General features: G+C 35.3%; 2 protein-coding genes and 1 long non-coding RNA gene across 10 annotated transcripts in view; 2 read left to right on the top strand and 1 right to left on the bottom strand.

Annotated features, from left to right (window-relative positions):
- LOC111462971 overlaps positions 1–4,968 on the top strand; it is a 7,011-nt gene extending 2,043 nt beyond the window's left edge. Inside the window, exons 2-5 of one of the 4 annotated variants that reach the window (XR_002713800.1) lie at positions 2,163–2,298; positions 3,841–4,057; positions 4,130–4,554; positions 4,724–4,968. This is a non-coding gene — a long non-coding RNA (uncharacterized LOC111462971). Of the gene's footprint in view, positions 1–2,033; positions 2,299–3,822; positions 4,058–4,129; positions 4,555–4,723 lie in introns of those variants that run through there. The other 3 variants (XR_002713799.1, XR_002713803.1, XR_002713801.1) reach the window with 3 other exon arrangements.
- A 2,825-nt stretch (positions 4,969–7,793) lies between these two features.
- On the top strand, positions 7,794–11,804 carry LOC111430469 (transcription factor bHLH49-like). Of its 5 annotated transcripts, none has more exons than XM_023066712.1 (10): positions 7,794–8,179; positions 8,350–8,389; positions 8,811–9,668; positions 9,768–10,004; positions 10,090–10,155; positions 10,234–10,302; positions 10,482–10,553; positions 10,639–10,836; positions 11,094–11,181; positions 11,259–11,804. In XM_023066712.1, exons 3-10 carry the CDS (start codon positions 8,880–8,882, stop codon positions 11,297–11,299), a joined length of 1,560 nt encoding a protein of 519 aa, XP_022922480.1. In that variant the 5' UTR covers positions 7,794–8,179; positions 8,350–8,389; positions 8,811–8,879; the 3' UTR covers positions 11,300–11,804. The 5 variants fall into 5 exon arrangements, with proteins under 5 accessions (XP_022922480.1, XP_022922499.1, XP_022922490.1 ...); XM_023066731.1 differs by having other exon boundaries at positions 8,350–8,459; XM_023066722.1 differs by having other exon boundaries at positions 7,794–8,189.
- On the bottom strand, positions 11,774–18,701 carry LOC111430465 (heat shock protein 90-5, chloroplastic-like). The gene is made up of 19 exons (XM_023066690.1): positions 18,292–18,701; positions 17,905–17,978; positions 17,658–17,783; positions 17,448–17,541; positions 17,244–17,327; positions 16,987–17,130; positions 16,576–16,692; positions 16,179–16,226; positions 16,023–16,097; positions 15,782–15,886; positions 15,559–15,699; positions 15,191–15,283; positions 14,423–14,500; positions 14,081–14,335; positions 13,453–13,555; positions 13,155–13,329; positions 12,667–12,772; positions 12,288–12,377; positions 11,774–12,191 (listed from the first exon to the last, which is right to left on the bottom strand). The coding sequence occupies exons 1-19, from the start codon at positions 18,559–18,561 to the stop codon at positions 11,988–11,990; spliced, it is 2,382 nt and encodes a 793-aa protein (XP_022922458.1). The 5' UTR covers positions 18,562–18,701; the 3' UTR covers positions 11,774–11,987.
- Between the last annotated feature and the right edge of the window lie 106 nt (positions 18,702–18,807).

Raw genomic sequence — 18,807 nt, 5'->3', positions numbered from 1 at the left:
TTAAAAAAAATATATATATATATATATATATATATATATATATATATATATATATATATATATATATATATATATAACTATCACGGTCCTACATTTTTTACCGTGCGCATCGTGATCTTGACACGCTCACGACTAGCCTTGAGGGAAATTAAGCCCCATATATATTTTTCGCCTCAGCTTTGTGGCCTCGTCAAACCTTAGACGAGGTTTGTCTTCGCCAATCGAACAAGCTTGGTTTCCGAACATCGCTGGTGCGGAATCCAAGCTTGTTCAACCACACACGCCGTCTGCGCGTGCATGTTTAGTCATCTGCGACACATCCGACTTGCTTCTACACTAGGCCAAGTTATTCGGCTCGACCTGCCAAGGTCCCTCAATACAACGTCGCATCTCATCTTACCATCTCGATCCAAATTGTTTTTAAAATAAAAAAAATATTTATGAACTTCTAATATTAAAACGTTTGTATATAATCTATAAGATGTTAATAGACAGTTTTCGTCCTTGACAATACGATTTTTTTTTTATTAATGCTATTTTTTAAATTTTATGAATACTTCTTAAATACAGTAAAGATATTTTTTATTTTTTTTTAAAGTTAAAGGGTATTAATGAAATATTTTTTAAATGCTATTAAAAGTTTAAGAGTATTTTTTAAATAAATATAATTGGACTGACATATACGAGAATTTAATCGTTCACTCCCACGTATTATATTTAACCTTTAATTTTTATTTAATTTTAAATAAGATAAAAAAAAATAGTTTATTTTTACCAAATCAACCTTGAAATTAATTTTAAAATGTCACCAATTTTTAGGTCAAGTGGTTAAATAAAAACTTAAATGGCCAAGTGGACAGCTTTCTCTCTTATTATTTTATTGGGTCATAGTTCATTATTTTATTTAATTATTTTATAAATAAGGGTTATCATTCATTTAATTAATTATCTTATAAATAAGGGTCATAATTTATTTGACGGACTCGTGTATTTTTATTATTTATTTAGAATGAGGTGGAATTTGACCCAACACAGCTCAAGGGAGTACGATTTTGGGCTGGATATTATTGTATTGGACAGGGCTATTTTTGTAATATTATCGAGATCGAAGTCGTGGCAAATTAAGTTAAGTTAATATTGTTTATCTCGATAATAAGTATTTATACAATTTGTTATTGTCCCTTGGAAAATATGTAAAAGGTAATAAAAATTCTATTAGCAATGTTAGATAACCTTGATTTGGTTGAGACCGAGAGCCTTTTTGAAGACAACTCAGATAAATTAATAAAAATATTCTTAAAATTTGTAGCTTAAAAAATACTTTTACCAGTTTTGGAAGTAAACTGCAGTACTTTATTTAAAAATGTTGGATGAAAGTTCCACATCAGACTAATTAATTTAAGGGAATGACCATGAGTTTGTAATAAAATAATACTATTTCCATTGGTGTGAGGTGTTTTGGGGAAGTCCGAAGCAAAGCCATGAGAGCTTATGTTTAAAGTAGACAATATCATACTATTGTTGAGAGTCTATGTTCATTGAACATAATATCAGAGTCATGCCCTAAACTTAGTCATGTCAATAGAATCCTCAAATGTTGAACATATGACTCCAAAAGAAAAGGAGTCGAGCCTCGATTAAGGGGAGACGTACTTTGTTCGAGGGGAAGTGTTGGATGAAAGTCTCACATCCGGTTAATTTAGGAAATGATCGTGGGTTTATCGAAGAGAGTTTATGTTCAAAGTGGACAATATCATACCATTGTGGAGAGTCGTGTTCATCTAACAAAAAAAAATGTCTTTAAAATTTTAATAGTGTTTCGAATATACCCTCGTAGCAGTCTTAATACTCTTTTTAGATTTATTTTTAAAAAGTTTGAAAACTCAAATATTAATTAACTGATTGATATTAATTTAATATGAGGTTAATATAATTGATTAAAATATTTATTTAATTAATTTTTCTGAAAAAATAAATGATTAAGTGGAGCTAATTAGTGATTACTTATTTACTGAATATATAACACGTACAATTAACCTTTCCTTTTCCTGCATGATCTGATGCTCCAAAATAGCCCCCTGCTTCTTTTGAGTTTTGGGGAAGATTGTTTTGTCAAACTAGAAATCGATCCACGGCGTGAAAAATCTGTGATCCTCCTCTAGTTTGTTCAAATTCTGCACTGAATCCGACATTCTTTTTTATGACTGAAATCCATCCCATCACTTGAGTACAGGGAGTCGTGGAATTCTACAACGTGGCGAGCAGATTGCGAAGTGTCCTGTAATGCAGAGGATGCAGGTAATGAAACCGATGTTCTTGATGTTTCATGTTGGTTCGTCTATTCTTCTTACCTGTAGTGGCTGTGTGTGCCCTAAGGACAAGGATACGGGCGAGAAGTTCATACGGTTTATCTTCTGAATTTTCAGTTTGTGATGTCCGTATTTGGTAGGATTAGGCATCCTTTCGTCGAAGGTCCTAGCTAGATCAATTACTTAGAGATTATATGTAATCTGCAGATATTAGATGAACAAGTTTGTCATTTCCAAAATTAATCACATGCCTATAACCCGTTGGATATTGTACACACTGATCTGGGGTCCTACAATTGATATCCATGGATCTATTCATGAAGATAGATGTAACGACTCAAACTCACCGCTAGCACATGTTGTCCTCTTTGGACTTTCCCTCTCAGACTTTTTTTGAATGTTCTAAAATGTGTCTACTAGGGAGATGGTTCCACACACTTACAAAGAATATTTCGTTCTCCTCCTCAACCGATGTGTGATCTCACAATCCACCTTCTTCGAAGCTAGCGACCTTGCTGACACTCGTTCTCTTCTCCAATCGCCCTCCCAAATTCACCCTTTTTGAGGTCTTTGCTAGCACACCGCCTAATGTCTGGCTCTATTACCATTTGTAACGACACAAGCCCATTGCTAGAAAATATTGTTCTCTTTGGGCTTTTCCTTTCGGAATTTTCCTCAAGGTTCTAAAACGCGTCTGCTAGGGAGGGAGAGGTTTCCACACATTTACAAAGAATGTTTCATTCTCCTTCCCAACCGGATATTGTTCCAGCATTCAAACAATTCCTGCCAATGGTTTCCACCTTTTATGTGTATAAATGGCAGTAGTGACTACACCATTCAGAACACAAAATCTGATCTGGCCAAAGAAACAATAATAAAGTCTGTCTTCAGAATTTTTGGAATCTTATGTTCTTATTTTTTGGTCTTGTCTTAACTCGACTCCATTTCATCTGGTCTTTGCTGTAAAGAATGTAAAATAGCCATTCATGATGATGAGACCTTTTGATGTGCGTGATCCACACAATGCAATGCCTTCAAAGCTGTTTCCTGATGTTTGATACTAAGTGTTGTTGCCATCTCTTCTGATTTAGAAGGGAAATGTTATTTCAATAATGTTCAAGGACAATTGAATCGATGCAGATATGTTAATCAATCTTGTTTACAGTACAGCTCGTTTTTTTATACATCATTAATTTAGTTTTTACTTCTGAAACTGTGTGCGAATCCAATTATGATGGCGAATGTTTACATGGGTGAATGATATTTCTTTTTCCTATTCATAATTCATGCTTATTTAAGCCTCTACAAGAGTGTAAACCCATGATTGATTGTTTTGAATTGACTAACAAAGCAAAATGACAAAAACTTCGTTATCTGAAGTTGATACAGAGCCCATGTAATATAAACAACAGCATAGTTCATATATATTTGCTAACAATATAACAACATAGCATCACACTGCCACTTTGAATTACACACTCAAATATATGCATCTTTGTTTTTGTTGAACAAGATTTTAGTTGCATTTTAGGATGGCTAAGCTTCAGTAGTATGCACCGAAGGGGAGCCCATCTTTCTTGATGCTGCCATCTTTATTTCTTAGATGATAATAATGTTACTACACAACTTTCAAGCTGAAGAACCAATGATCTGATGACACTACCCTCCTCCCTTTGTCCGGGCTTGGGACCGGCTGTGTAGAAGAAATGATGCTTAATGCACGACACAGGCAGAGTTATCATGCCATTGTAAGTTGTAGAATAACATAGCTTTCAGGTAGATAAGATATTATTTGTGTTTATGTTGGTCCACCCCAACAGGTTAATACAAGTATCAGAGCCTTTACTTGAATGATAGAACAAAGGCTATCAAGGAGAAGGCACATGGCAGCCAAGAGATCCAGGAGAAAATCTGACGAGTTAGAAGAAAACTTGCTATGATCCACACACCCATTGCAGCGATAAGAGCACTGAGCTTTCCAAACAAAAGTGCAATTCTCGGGAATGCATTTTGAAGGAAAACTCCAGCAAATGAAACTACGAAGCTTATCAACACCGCAGCACCAAAGAGATGTGTCAAAAGTGGAGGATATGAAGTGGGTGAACTGATGAACAAGGCCAAAACTGCCTGAAAAGTAAGGCCAAGAATTATCTTCCCAAGATTAGTCTGAGGGCTGTTGGGTGGTGGAGAGTTCTTCATTCTGATGCAAATTGGAAGGCCAGCCGATGATGTGGAGGTTCCCCAGGTAATACTACTAATTCCTGGATTTCTTCCATTCATTGCATTGATGAAGGAATATAGTTCATTCATATCTAGGGAGATTTGCTCTGAACATGATTCCATTGGAAAAAAAAGAAAAAAAAAACTCTCAATATCTCTTGTGAATTCTTTGAAGTGATGATTTATTCTTGCAGTTCCTTTTTATTGGAGGATGCAGTGTTCTAGAATTCATGAGAAGGTTCGGTGATTCTAGTACAAGTTATAGAGCAGAAATTTCTTGGAAGTTATGAAGGTGAGTTCTTTTGGCATAAGAGTCTCTTTGTTTATCATAACATGATCTGCTTTGCTTTCTTGGTAATTTCTTCTCCTTTGAATGGAGGAAGCAAAAGGATGAACACTTCAGAGCTTTTAAAAGCTACGGTTGGATTCTTGACTTGAATTTTTTTTTTTTTTCATGTTTGCAAAAATAATAATTTCTTTTCATCAAAAAAAAAGTTGATGGGTCGTGTTAAATACTATTATTTTAGTCTCCACACTTTCAAAACGTTCTTTTCAATTTTTATATTTTTAAAACGTTCATTTTAGTTTTTGTACAACAAGTGTCATTTTAATTTTTAATTGTAAAAAAATTTACTGAGCTTTTCACGAGCAAAATGTAGTAGTATTGTACAGAGTATTTTGTTTAATTTTTAATGGTAAATTTTGCAAAATGCAGTAGTATTCTACCGAATATTTTGTTTAATTTTTAATTGTAAAAAAATTTACTTAGCTTTTCACCGAAGCAGTGTTAAGCAAAGCAAAATGTAATAGTATTCTACCGTGTATTTTGTAATATCTCTTCGATGGGTGTTAAAAAAAACTGCAAATCTTGAAAAAGAGTGCGAATATTTCCCGCAATAATTTATATTCAGCTCTGTTTTTTGTTTTTTATTTTTACAAAATGTTACTGTTGTCATATAAATTAAATGGTTATGAATAAATATTATATGCTTTTTATGTGTTGTTTATATTATATAAATGAAGATGGGTCAACTCAGAAAATATAGGAAGCCCTTAGATCTGTATATTATTTATTGACAGTTTATGCATTTTATTATACCGACTGGAAGGACTTTGTTTATTAATAATAATAAATAAAAAACAGGTCAATTCTAAAACTTTTAAAAAAAATAAGAAAACATTAGAGTCCATAAAAAAAATAAAATGTCTCCTTGGTAGTTGTGATTTGCTAAATTCTATTTAATTAGAAAATTTAAATTAAAAACACAGTCTAATTTATCGAAAGTTTTATTTATGAGGTTTGAGAATATAATATCGGGTTAATTGAATAATTTTATCAATTAAATTTTGATTTAATTTTTATTGTAAATAATATGTTTTTAGTTTTTTTTGTTTGTTTATTTAGTCGTCAATTTTATAATTATTCTCAAATAAATGATTTAGGCTAACATTTAAAAAGAAAATCAATAATAAACATAATATAAAATAAATAAAAATCCATATTTCAAAAAACAAGAATAATTAAAAAATGAGAGAAAATTGAGATAAATAAATAATTTGACAAAGAAATAATACAAATAGAAAAAAATAATAATAATAATAATAAATAAATAAATAACTGATGGGTTTTAAAGGTTTTAAAATATGAAAAAAGCTGACGAAGCAAAATTTTAAATCTCCTCCCCCAAACATTGGTAAAGATTTATCTCCCCAACCAAATAGAAGTTCAAACATTTTTTTGGAAACTTCAAATATTGTCGTAATTGCACTCTGATGACAACGGACTTTCGATTGTGCGGCACTCACTTCTCTGAGAAGTAAGTTAAGTCCATTTATTCTTGCGTCGTCTACGGCCAAACGACGTATGTTCGAACCTTTAGCCTTGGTTCAAGAAGAAAATTATAGAGAACGGGGGCAAAGAGATTTCAGGAGAGAGTTTTGAAAGTGTTGAGAAAATGAAATTGATGTTATATAGGAATATAAGCAAAAGGCAACAACAACGACTTACTGCATATAATTATCGAGCAGCAGGATAATCGCACTTTTGTGCATAACGATTGTGCGACATTTGTTCTAATCCAACGAACATATTAACCGTGTCAAAGTCAAAACTTTATAGACAATGTTAACGTATGATTGAGCCTTGGATCACGTTTGAAAGAAATATTTTAGAAAAACATTGAGTGAGGAAATGCATTGAAGACTATTTGAAAGAAACCAATCTTATAAACTAAAAGCGAATAAGAAATAACCACATCTTTGATATCATATGACCCGAGTATGAAAAATTGACAATTAGTCATATATCCCTACAATACATTTTGAGGCATTTTACACCTGGTGGGTGTAAATATGATTTTGGTGAACGATTATTAACTTTGTATTGACACGATAAGAATAATAAAGACCTAATTACACATGAAGTAAGTAAAAAGTATTTAGAACGAGCATGTAGTCACAAACAACCCGTCGTATATTGATCTTTTTCCATTAATTTAGTTCCTGATGTAATTTAAATCCAATTTCACCTCAAACAAATATTATTTTAAAAAAAATTAACAATAAAGATACACTTTGGAATAAATAAATTAAAACAAATCTATTTTGAAAATGAAATAAAAGAAATATATTAATATTTATCTTCAAACTAAAGCTTTTGTGGGTAAAAGAAATCAAAATATTAAATTTATTTTATATTGGATATATCTCATCTTTATTTTCACCAATATTTTCTTATTTTTAGGATATAGTTTGTAGTTTGTATTTTATTTAAAAGTTAGCAACATCAATGAAAATTGGACTTTAGATCTGCACGGAAACTTTTGATCACACCTATGTTTGTTGGACGTTCCATCCTACTTATGTTTTAACAAGGTATCAGAGCATCATTCTTAACATGGTATCGTAACGTTATTCTTAACAAAAATTAATAAAATAAAAATAAAGAGGGAGATCTTAAATTTCAAAGATTTAGAATGGGTCTACTAATAATTGAGCAAACAATGAAATAACCAAAAAGACAGCAACTTATTCTTGTGGCACACAGCTTTACACTTAGAACAACCTTTGACATTTATTTTCACAAAAATAATGGCATCAACAAAATTATAGCTCTTGAATTGTCTCTTCACTCAATTCAGCACAGTAAAATCCATTAATGAAATTGGATAGATATTGGTTGGTGCATTTGATTTGATCCAAAAATTTCAAAAAAAGGCAAGAAATCATGTTCGTTGAAAGGAAATGAACTCAAACATAACACCCAGATGCATATCCTGTTCATGTTCATCGAAACTGAAGATTAAACAAATACAAGTGTTCAAAGGATTTAAGATTTTGTATTGGGTTCTTGACCAAACAAACCCATCCATTAAAGATCTTATACAGCTCTCTCGTTTCAAGAACTCGATTAAAAAAATGGGAAGAAACCCAAATGAGAGTTGGCAATTTCAGTTGCTAGCTCAAACACAGGAATGATTATAAGCTTAAAATATTGAGAATGGCAGAGGGAAGTGTTCAAGTTGATGATAAAGAATTGTGAATCAAGAAAAGGTTTATTAGAGAGAGAAGGGTTTGCTTTTTGGCCCTTTAATTATTTTTTGTTGCAGTAGAAGTGGCGATGGTTAATCATCGAGGGCGCTCTTTTTCATGTAAGCGTGGGTATAAATTCAGCGTCCCTTTACTGTTCCGTTTCCTTTTCGCTATTTCTTCAAATTCCCATTTACCCTCTTCTCTGCTTTTCACTTTTTTTCTCACTTTCTCTCTCTAAATTACGAGGGTTCTCTCTGCATTTTCTCTGAGTTCGCTCTGTTTGTGACAGTGTTTTCGCAGAGGTGAGTGCCAGCAGAGGGAGAATGGAGGTGGGATTCTTAACTTCAAGCTCTTATTTCTACTAAAAATTTGGGGAAAGTTGAATAGAATCTGAAATGGGTATATCTTTTCTGCCATTTTAAGCCTGATTTCGACCTTGTTTTCTTCTTTCTCTGATTAGGGTTTTTGTTTTTCCTCTTTTTGGTGATGATTTTGTGTTACCCGTTGATGGGTTTGTGCTTGTTTGCATGATTTTTGCTCATTTGATTAAGTGGGTTCTTCCCTTTCGGATGGATTCTTTGGAAACTGTTGATGATTTTGATGTGTTTTGCTTTGAAATCGTTCTGTAATTGTGGATGATTCTGAAAAATGTGTGGCCATTGTGTTGTTTGTTCTGTTTTCTGTTCTTACTCGCCATTTTGGGCTCTGGGAATTGGATGATTATGAATCTGCTTTGATTTTCCTCTGCAGATTCTTGTTTATTGATGGAAAGAAGTTGAGAGATTGTGTGGTTTTTTTTGTTGTTGTTTTGCTGATAGTATGAATGGGAAGGATGAATTTGAAGATGAGTGTAGGACTAGTGATCCTATGAGTATCTCCTCTAGTTGGCAATTTGCTAATGAGTCGATCGGATTTGTTTCGACCGGGAATCCCTCGGTCGTTAGCAATGGAGATCTAGGTGTTTCTTCTTGTCCTTCAACTTCAATGTCGAACTTGTTTACTCCAACCGTGTTGAATGATCATACGAACTCGCAAAGCTCGAGGTTCTGCAGCAGTTTTAATGAACAAAACAGTATAGATGATTCTAATGTGACTGTTGTTGATGGGGAAGGTCTGAGTTCTTTGAGATCTAGTAGTGATAGAATTCTGGGTATGGATTGGAACCAACAAAGTTCATGGATGAAAGGAGTTTTCTCAGGGAATGTTCCTGGAATGTTTCCAGCTAATTTGTCTCAGCTACCAGCTGATTCGGCGTTCATAGAGCGTGCAGCACGGTTTTCTTGCTTCAATGGTGGCGTTTTCGGGGCTCCACCTGCTGGTTCATTTGGTATTTCAGGCTCTAATGGCATTCATTCTAGGGGTGCCTTTGGAAGTCAGGAACTAAACAAGGTTGTGTTGGAGGGTAAAGAAAAGAGTCCACCAAAGACCGAGAAAGAAAGCGAGATGTCTCGAGACAGGGCTAAACAAGGTTGTGTTGGTGAGTCTGGTAATGAATCTGATGAAACTGGGTTTAGTGGCGGTCAAGACGAGCAATGCACGTTGGGAGGTACCATTGCTGAACCATCTCGGGAAGGATTGTGCTTCAAGAAACGGAAAAGGGGCGATCGGGTAAACTATTATAATGCCTTTTCTCTCTTGTGTGTGTGATATTGAGGTGAGGTGGATGTTATCATTAACTTCTTAGAATTGAATATTTGATTTTGTTAGAATATGGAACTTGCTCAAGTTAAAGAAGCTTCGAAACAAATTAACGAAACTGCGAAGAACGGGGCATTAACTTGGCAGAACGGAGACAAAGACCAAAATCCAAGTTTTACTACTAACAAGGCTGCTGGGAAGCAAGGAAAACAAGATTCTCAACCGTCGGATGCGCCCAAAGAAGAATATATTCACGTTAGAGCTCGAAGAGGCCAGGCGACGAACAGCCATAGTCTTGCCGAAAGGGTTAACATTTTCTTCCATTTTCTTTTTCTAGTTAACTAAAAACAAGTTTCATATAGGGAAAAGGACTAATTTACTGCCTTTATAGGTAAGAAGAGAAAAGATAAGTGAAAGAATGAGGCTCCTTCAAGACCTCGTGCCCGGGTGCAGTAAGGTTCGTGAGTCGAATTTGTGAACTGTTTGTTTTGTGTACTTGTCATCACTATATCCTGAAAAGCTGCTCGGTTCTCAGGTCACTGGCAAAGCTGTAATGCTCGATGAGATCATTAACTATGTTCAATCGCTGCAACGACAAGTCGAGGTAACGAAAAGAAACCATACTTCCCGTTCTGTGGATTATTCGACCGTATTCCCGATTGGTTCTTTATTAACCGCCCAGCTCGGCATAAGAGCATTTGTTCTTAAGCATAAAGTTTCAAATTCGGTCGATATCTTTAACGATCTTATTTAGTTGAATCTAATTCCCATGATACTCTGCAGTTTTTGTCAATGAAACTTGCAACAGTTAATCCCAAGCTGGATTTTAACATCGAAGAGCTCCTAACAAAAGAAGTAAGCAGGCTACTGTGATATCCAATGAAACAGTTCATGCTTCTTTGATTCCATGTGATAATCTTTACGCCATGTCTCTGAACAGATCATGCAATCAAAGGCTGGTCCATCCTTATTTGGTTTCCCTCCTGATCTGCCTATGCCTTACCTCCCGCAACATCCGACTCACCATGGAGTTATTCCGCCTTGTATCCCGAACATGGGAAGCTCACCCGACCTGCTACGAAGAACGATTAATTCCCAGTTGACATCACTTGTTGGTGGATTCAAGGAGCCTGTTCAGGTTTTTTTTCTCATGTATCCTGAACTAAATTATCATGCATGTTTGGGCAATTATCTGTTCGATGTGATGCATAATATTTCACCGGCGCTCGGGATTAACTCTCTCGAACATGCTTACTCACACTGTATTTTGTGTTTGGTTATGTTTCAAAGAAATGGATGTTGACACGAAAGCTCGTCCCGTCAAGATGCTTTTGTTCCAAGACTCCAATGCTTTTATGATCATATTGTAATATGACATGAATATGGCTTTTGCAGCTACTGAATGTATGGGAGAACGAGCTCCACAATGTCGTTCCAAGGAACTTCGACGTTGCTGCCCCTCCCAGTGGCCAAGATGTCGATGGTACTATTCGTTCAAGTTTCTCCGTAGGCTAAAATCTAAGTTCTTAAAAGTAAGTTAGCTTCATTTTACTCTCTCAGGCTCTACTCCACCATGCAACAACACCAGAGCAGAACCCTAAGTTCGAATTCGAGCTCTTAGTCTTTACATGATTCAAAGTTGTATAGGGTAAAACTAGCATGTGCATCCATAGAGAATAATGCAAATTTCATTTCTGCCAAGTCTGATGGCGGGTTTCACCGATAAGCTCGTAAACGTGGAAGAGAAGTTAGAACGGGGACTGAAGCGAGATCGGTAGGGATGGGAATCCAAACAGTTTAACACATTTGCATGTATTTCAATGCAAGAAGTTGAGAATCATACAAGGCAAGGCAGAGATTTGCTGCACAAAAACAGAGAACGTTGTAATGGTTCAGAAAAGAGGCTGCTGTCTCCACCAAGATTGAGAAAGTGTTTAAGTTTTTGTATTTTCCCCATTAAAATTTAAGATCTTGCAGTTCGTGTGTGTGAACTCCAATCTGTTTACATATGTATGTTAGTTTCTTCTTTCATCAACGCATCATTTGATAGCATTAGACGTGTTAAGGCTAAGACATTTGAAACTGTGAGAGATTTCATTTGCATTATTCTCAAGAATTGTGTACCTTTTTGCATTTTTATACCCACTGGATCGAGATTTAATCATCGAAATCGATGCATTTATGAATCAAAACTTGTTGAATGATCTGCCAAACACCACCAGTATCTTGTTTCGTTCACAGCAGTGTCAAAAGGCTGGCTTCTAACATCTAGCCAAGGTTAATTTCATCCTAATCCTGCCATGGATCATCCTCTGCCCTCACTTCCGAGGGTTCGATCACTTGCACTTCCGGTGCCTCGGCACTTTCGGATTCAGCAGAAGCAGCAGAAGAAGCATCATCTTCGACGTTGTCTTCTAATCTACCCCATCTGCCTCCAAGTGCCATTGCCATCATCTCATATATCTTGTTTCCTAATTCAGCTGGACTATCAGGCTGTATGAAGACGAGCAGTGAGAGAACAATGTAAGACATCAATCAAAATCATGAACTCCTGGAAAATAATCAAACATTGATTGAACTTTCTCTTACAGAGAATCCACTGGATATCAATGCTGTCTCGTATAAAAGATCAACGGCTCTAGTAGCATCACTGCTATCCGGTGAATTTTTGCAAGCGGCCTGTAAAACAGAACAATGTGTTAACATACTTCTAAACTGTCATGAACTATTCTTATTCCATTTTCTTAATGGTATAACTAAAATCTCCTTAGTCAAATCATCTAATCCATCAACTATATGAGTAGGAGGATCTCATCCCATCAGCAAGCAAGCAAGCAATTTTCGGACGTTGAGAACGTGGTTCGTGCATCAATCTTTGACAAAAAATTTGGCTTCATCCTGATGTCCTACAGATAGACTAACAAGTACCTATTCCCAATCAAAACATAGGGATTGTTAGAAGTCTTACATTTAGATCCTTGACGATCGGATGATCTGGATTAATCTCCAAAATTCTCCTTCCCCTCATAAACTCCAAACTCGAAGTATCTCCGAGAGCCTGTGCCTTCATTAACCTGGAATAACGGGGAAATCGCCGATAAGATATTGTTATACTGAAACCCCCAAAAATATATTTCCGAGTAAAAAAAATTTCGGCATCTGAATCGTATCAGAGAATGCTTAAAGCTCAATTTCGACAGGAATATCCAAACTTGTTTAGTTATAATCAAATGGTTAAAATCTAAATCTATAAGAACTATTACATAAATCATTATGATATTCATCTGTAATAGGAAAGAGGCCAAACTGAGACAAAAAAGAGTACTTGTTTACATAAGTGAGTTACTTTTAATCTCGCAGTGTAGATAATAACCTATTAGAGAAGTACTCATTTATATCAGTCCACATCGAGATTGGTTATGTTGAGACATTGAGCATTTAATGTCGAAAGCATACCTTTCCATATTTGCAGACCATCCAAACTTGCCGGAAACTAGGACACACGGAGAAGAGCTTAAGCGCTTAGAGACTTGGACTTTTGCTACCTTGTCACCTAGTTGTTGCTTAATCCAGTCACAGAGGAGGTTGTAATCTTGCTTAGTTTCTCTTTCTTGGACTTCATCCTCGTCGCCTAATACAAGAAAGCAATTACTGGTATAATTCAAAAATAACATACTGTCTTTCACAAGAACAAAATAACATTCTCTGCAAGTCGGCTAATTTCTAAACCAAAAATGAGGAGAAAAGAACAAACCCAGCTCTAAATCTTCCTTGCTAATATCAACAAATTTCTTCTCTTTGTATGTCTGCAAGTTCTGGATTGCAACTTCATCGATGGGTTCGATCAAGTAAAGAACCTAATCGAACGAAACAACCCAACATTAGATGTACAGTAAGGCTGTTAAAAGACACAAACAGCATTCATTAAAGAGCAGACCAAAGATGGGAAGTGGAACAAGAGAACATCCCAACTCAGCCCAGCAGTTATGCAAGAACAGCTTCCCAGCATTCATTAAAGAGTTATAATGGTAGAAAGTAAAAAAGGTTGGTAGAGAAGAAAAAGGGTTAAGAACCATGTAATAAGTACCCAAACTTAAGGAAGCAGCATCCCACTACCACCAACACCAAAAAAAAAAAAAAAAAAAAAATTAAAACAAAAACGTTCTTTTCACTCTTCTAAAAATCTTTGGCTTCTCAATCCAATTCATCCACATAAGAGCTCTAGAAGCTTCTTTATAACTCTAAAATTGGAATTAGTTATTTCTCTCAGAAAGTTTATCAACATAGAAAATATTTAGCATAATTGTATGATCGGCAGTTGACTAAAATAACTAATATCAACCCTCTGTGAGAGTTTCTTGGAATAGAAGAATTTTTTTTACCTCAATATCTTTTTGAAGCAATTTCTCCAAGAATGGAGCACTCTTGGCACTCTTTAGGCTGTCAGTCGCCAAATAGTAAATTGCCTTCTGATTCTCGCCCATGTTCTCGACATAATCATCTAAGCTCTTCAGCTCCTCTTCACTTTTGGAGGTGTAAAACCGCAATAATGGTGTTATGCGCTTGTGATTTCCAGTGTCCTCAATGCATCCTAATTTTAAGAACCGGCCAAAATTCTCCCAGAATTTCTTGTAATCCTGAAACACAGATTCCCTTTTTCCAGTTTACACAGCACTAAAAAAATGCAAATAGATTATGTCATATTTGACTTCATAGCTACAAACCTCTTTATTTTCACTTTCAGAGATGTCTTGAATCATGTCAAATGTTTTTCTGACAAGTCTCTTCCTCATAATTCTCACCTGGAAAATATTTGACAAAAGTAGATTCATCAAGCATGTTGATGATTGCAACAACAAATTGCCAGTAAAAGATAATCTTCTATCGAGAGCAAACAAAATCTCAAAGTTGATTGGGAATGTGCTGGAAAAAGAAAGAAAAAGGAAAAAGTTTCTTTTAAATTGTGGTTACCATTTCGGTCTGGCCCAGAGTTCAATCAGTAATGCCAACTACTAAGACCAGAACAAATTTCAAACTACACATTCGTAAACTAGGTACTTGTGCCCCTACTTAAGGAAATCGTAAGTGAAAAGTGGTGGAAAGAAGATATGTTATGTTTATGCCTACGAAACCAGTAACATTGAAACATTTTAATTTTAGGGTTTCAGGCTTATAGGAATGATGAATAGAAAAACCATAGAAAATGTAAGAGAATAGATAATTGTGCATGCTTGATGCATTTTTTCTTGATAAGAAATTGAGTTTTGATTGGGAAAGATGACAAAATATACAAGGGCACCAAAAAACAAGTTCAATAAAAGCGTCCCATAAAAACTACAGAAAGGAACTCTAATGCAATAAATCAGACCAAGACCATAATTATAAAGAGGCCTACAAGTGATTGATACCCACAGCTCACATTGACGACTGCTGAAAGCCAAGAGAATATAGCCCTTCCTAAGAAACTAATGTATATGTTTAAAACAACTTACGATTCGGCTTTCTTGAAGAATTTCTCGAGAAACATTTAGGGGGAGGTCATCGGAATCTACCACACCTTTCACAAAGCTCAAATATCGTGGAAACTGCAAAGCATATGTAAGCTTTAGTTCAACCATTTAAAGAAACTCAAATTACACTAGAAATTCACATTAATTTTTTATTAAATCAAATGTGGTTAGAAAATAACAAGTGCTTTCCAAGTAGGTTTTAGAACAGAGTCAGACTTGTGATTGTTCAGCAAACTAGTTTATAAGGTATGGGATTCTACATGGATTAGTTTAAGTATAAGATATGAAGACTTAGAAGACAATTCACAATAATATATGAAACACATCTTATATATCGTAAATATACTCACCAGCTCACCATCAAAATCATCAGAGATGAAGACACGCTTAACATACAGACGAATATTCTTTGTTTTAGGATTTACAACATCCTCATTATTCATAGGTGCCATTCCAGGAATATAAAGAACACTCCTGAACTCCACTTCGCCCTGTAGGGTTAAAAATGAAATTAGTACTCCTAGGCTCTAATAAAAGATAAATTCGTATTAATTAAACTAAAGGATGCATTACCTCCGTGGTGAAGTGAGAATATGCGAGTGGCTCTAAAAATTCATTAAATGTCTTCTTATAGAATTCATTGTACTCATCCTTCTCAACCTCTTTTGCATTCCGCATCTACACATGAAAATTACAAGAATGAAGGATTATAAAAATGCACGATTGCAGAAGAACACTTGAAAGACTATAGAAACAAAATCATTTCTTTACAAGTTCAGTATGGACATATAACGCAAATATCCCTTCAACTCACCCAGATTGGCTTTGTTTCATTAGCCAATTCCCAGTCCCAATACTTCTCGGTTACTGTCTTCTTTTTCTTCTTGCCCTGAAAAACAAGAAAACCTTCAAATACCTTGATCATGGAGAATAGTACAAATTTCTGAACTATGATTTACAAGTGGGTTACATCTGGTTGTGGTTCTTCTCCTTCTTTGAGTTCTTCTTCTTCTTCCACCTGCCCCAAAACTCGATTCAGTATTGAAAGTAATAAACACGTAATTAAATAATGCACATGATGATTCCTCCTAATTGATAATCACATCAAGAAAGTAATAAACTAGAAAAAAACTCAAATAATGACTCAAAATCAAATATCAGAAATTGAGGGATTATACAATCATTTTGGACAGAAGTCCTAACTACAAATCTGAATTGTTAAATTTAGAAAAGAAACGCTTAACCAATTTTCCTTACATATAGTAAGAGTAAGATATACTCAAACTCATTAAGAAGAATAAACTATTAGAGCTTTTTGCATGGGTAGCATAAAAGTCTCATTACAAGTAAATGCATAGCATTCATACCTCCACAGTTTTTGACTTCTCTTGCCATGTGAAGATGGGGAAGGAAACGAACTGTGAATAATTTTTTACCAGACCTTGAATTCTGGTCGGATCAGAAAATTCATACTTGTCATCTTCCTGCAAAATGGAACAAAAGATTATAAAATGATTGAATAACCTCAGAGATTGTAATTTAATGGCATCACTTGCAACTTGCCACATAAACAATGCAAATCATGAACCCCTAATAAACTATCCACAAATAAAACAACAAATATTACCATAACACGTAAAGGTAAATGCGGCAATAATTGTATTCATCTAAATTGAGTTGTTCTACCAATCACTCCTAAACATTTATAGTTTCTTAACAGTTCCTAACAGGCATGGAATAGTTCCGAAATATTGTGTTATAGAAGATATACTGCATACCCTTAAGTAGAGTGTGATCTGTGTTCCCCGCGGTAGAAGCTTTTCAGGATCTGTTTCTTCCCTAATAACATATGAACTACTATCGGCTACTGCTTCCCAAACATATTGTTTATCTGATTTTGGGCTCTTGGTGGATACAACAACCTGATTGCATATGATCACATTAACATAGAAGATAGACATAATGAGTAACTTAGCAGAAAAGAAGTTTGCATCAAAGAGAACAGTTATTTTGTCAAGGGAAAACATTACTCGACCTTTTCAGCAACAAGAAAGGCCGAATAGAATCCAACACCAAATTGACCAATCAAGCTATTGTCTGCTCCAGCATCCTTGTTTTCCTGATAGAATTGTCATGTTCAGACATTAAATTTCACTTCCAATGACCATAAAAAGCCCGAAGAAACTGGAGGTGTGCAAAATATGATACTGAAACAAGTGGAAATAGAGGAAGGGGGAACCTTCAGGGCCTTCAAGAATCTTGAAGTGCCACTCTGAGCGATAGTTCCGAGACAGTCAATGAGCTCTTCTTTAGTCATTCCAATACCAGTATCTCTAAAAACAAAAAAAAAAAAAAAAAAAAAAATTGAAATTGTTAAATAACTAAGTTCACTCAGTAATGCTCAGTAATGATAAGTAAAACAGTACAAGATCCATGAAAATTGTCATACGTTATGGTGATAGTACCACTGTCGGCATCAGGTTTGATACGAATTTCAAGGTCACCAGCTTCTCCAAGCAGAGAGGGTTCAGTCACGCTCAAAAATCTTAGCTTGTCTAAAGCATCACTCGCGTTACTAGAGAACGATTAAAAAATAAAATTAACATAAAGATTACAAAAACATATTGAACCACATTCACTGGAAATTGACCACAATGCATAGCCATTTTCTTGCTTCCTTGAATGAACATTATTACCTCACTAGCTCTCGAAGAAACACCTCCTTGTGGCTGTATAGACTGTGAACAATCAAATCCAGGAGGCGACTAACCTGCAGTCATTATACCAAATACTTCATAAAGCCTCCACATAAACCCGATACATGCTCGGAAATTAACGTTTCAAAAATACCAAGAGAACAATACTTCGTTTTCCATAAATTTGGCTTTAAAGAAAACAAAATCAACGAGAACTCCTAATCTTTTAACAAAATTACAGAAACCTCATTTCCCAACTGCTCTCTATCTTTCAACAAAAATGAAAACTTAATTGCTTAATAGGTCGATCATTGCCCTTCTCACCGCTCACCATCAGTTCAAAATCAATCAATATCACCAACATATACGAAGAATTCAAACACCCACCTCAGCTTGGTACTCAAACTTCTCACCGGGAGTCTCAGCCGCTTCTTTCTCGGCGACGGCCGCCTCGCACCTGACCGCAATCCGATTAACCTTCTTCTCAATCTTCCACTTCAACCCACCAGAAGAAAACCCGTTTCTGAGCCCATTTCGGGGCAGAAAAGCGCTTCTCAAGCTCAAGCGCGTACCACTGGTAGGTAGAGGGTAAGAAAAAGAAGAAGCAAGTGAAGAAAGAGCAACAGTGGATAAGCTTCTGCTGAAAACTGGAGCCATGAAGCGCTGTGAAAAGATAAGAGTTGGTAGAAGAGGCGAATTCCAGAATGAAATTAAACCCTTACGAGAGGTTTAAGGGGAAGACGTAGAGAGTTCTAGAAAGCGATGAACAATTTGGGGGGTTTTGGTTTGGAGCTTAGTGCCTGCAAATGTGTGGCTCCTAATATTCTCCCATTTTACCAATTTCTAAAACAATATCCTCTAAATAATATATATACATTTTTTTTTTTTTTTTTTTTTTTTCGA

The sequence above is a fragment of the Cucurbita moschata genome, unplaced genomic scaffold, assembly GCF_002738365.1.
Source record: "Cucurbita moschata cultivar Rifu unplaced genomic scaffold, Cmos_1.0 Cmo_Scf00002, whole genome shotgun sequence".
NCBI classification, from domain to species: Eukaryota; Viridiplantae; Streptophyta; class Magnoliopsida; order Cucurbitales; family Cucurbitaceae; genus Cucurbita; species Cucurbita moschata.
This window is presented reverse-complemented; position numbering and strand designations above follow the sequence as displayed.

Bases quoted from the DNA above. Each gene is read 5' to 3' on its own strand.
- LOC111430469 (XM_023066712.1), top strand. From the start codon at position 8,880: ATGAATGGGAAGGATGAATTTGAAGATGAGTGTAGGACTAGTGATCCT. The intron at 10,554-10,638 runs GTAAGCAGGCTA...GTCTCTGAACAG, and splicing joins AAGAGCTCCTAACAAAAGAA to ATCATGCAATCAAAGGCTGG. The intron at 10,837-11,093 runs GTTTTTTTTCTC...TGGCTTTTGCAG, and splicing joins GATTCAAGGAGCCTGTTCAG to CTACTGAATGTATGGGAGAA.
- LOC111430465 (XM_023066690.1), bottom strand. From the start codon at position 18,561: ATGGCTCCAGTTTTCAGCAGAAGCTTATCCACTGTTGCTCTTTCTTCA. The intron at 17,979-18,291 runs GTGGGTGTTTGA...TAATGACTGCAG, and splicing joins AGTTTGAGTACCAAGCTGAG to GTTAGTCGCCTCCTGGATTT. The intron at 15,700-15,781 runs GTAATGCATCCT...TTAACCCTACAG, and splicing joins ATTCTCACTTCACCACGGAG to GGCGAAGTGGAGTTCAGGAG.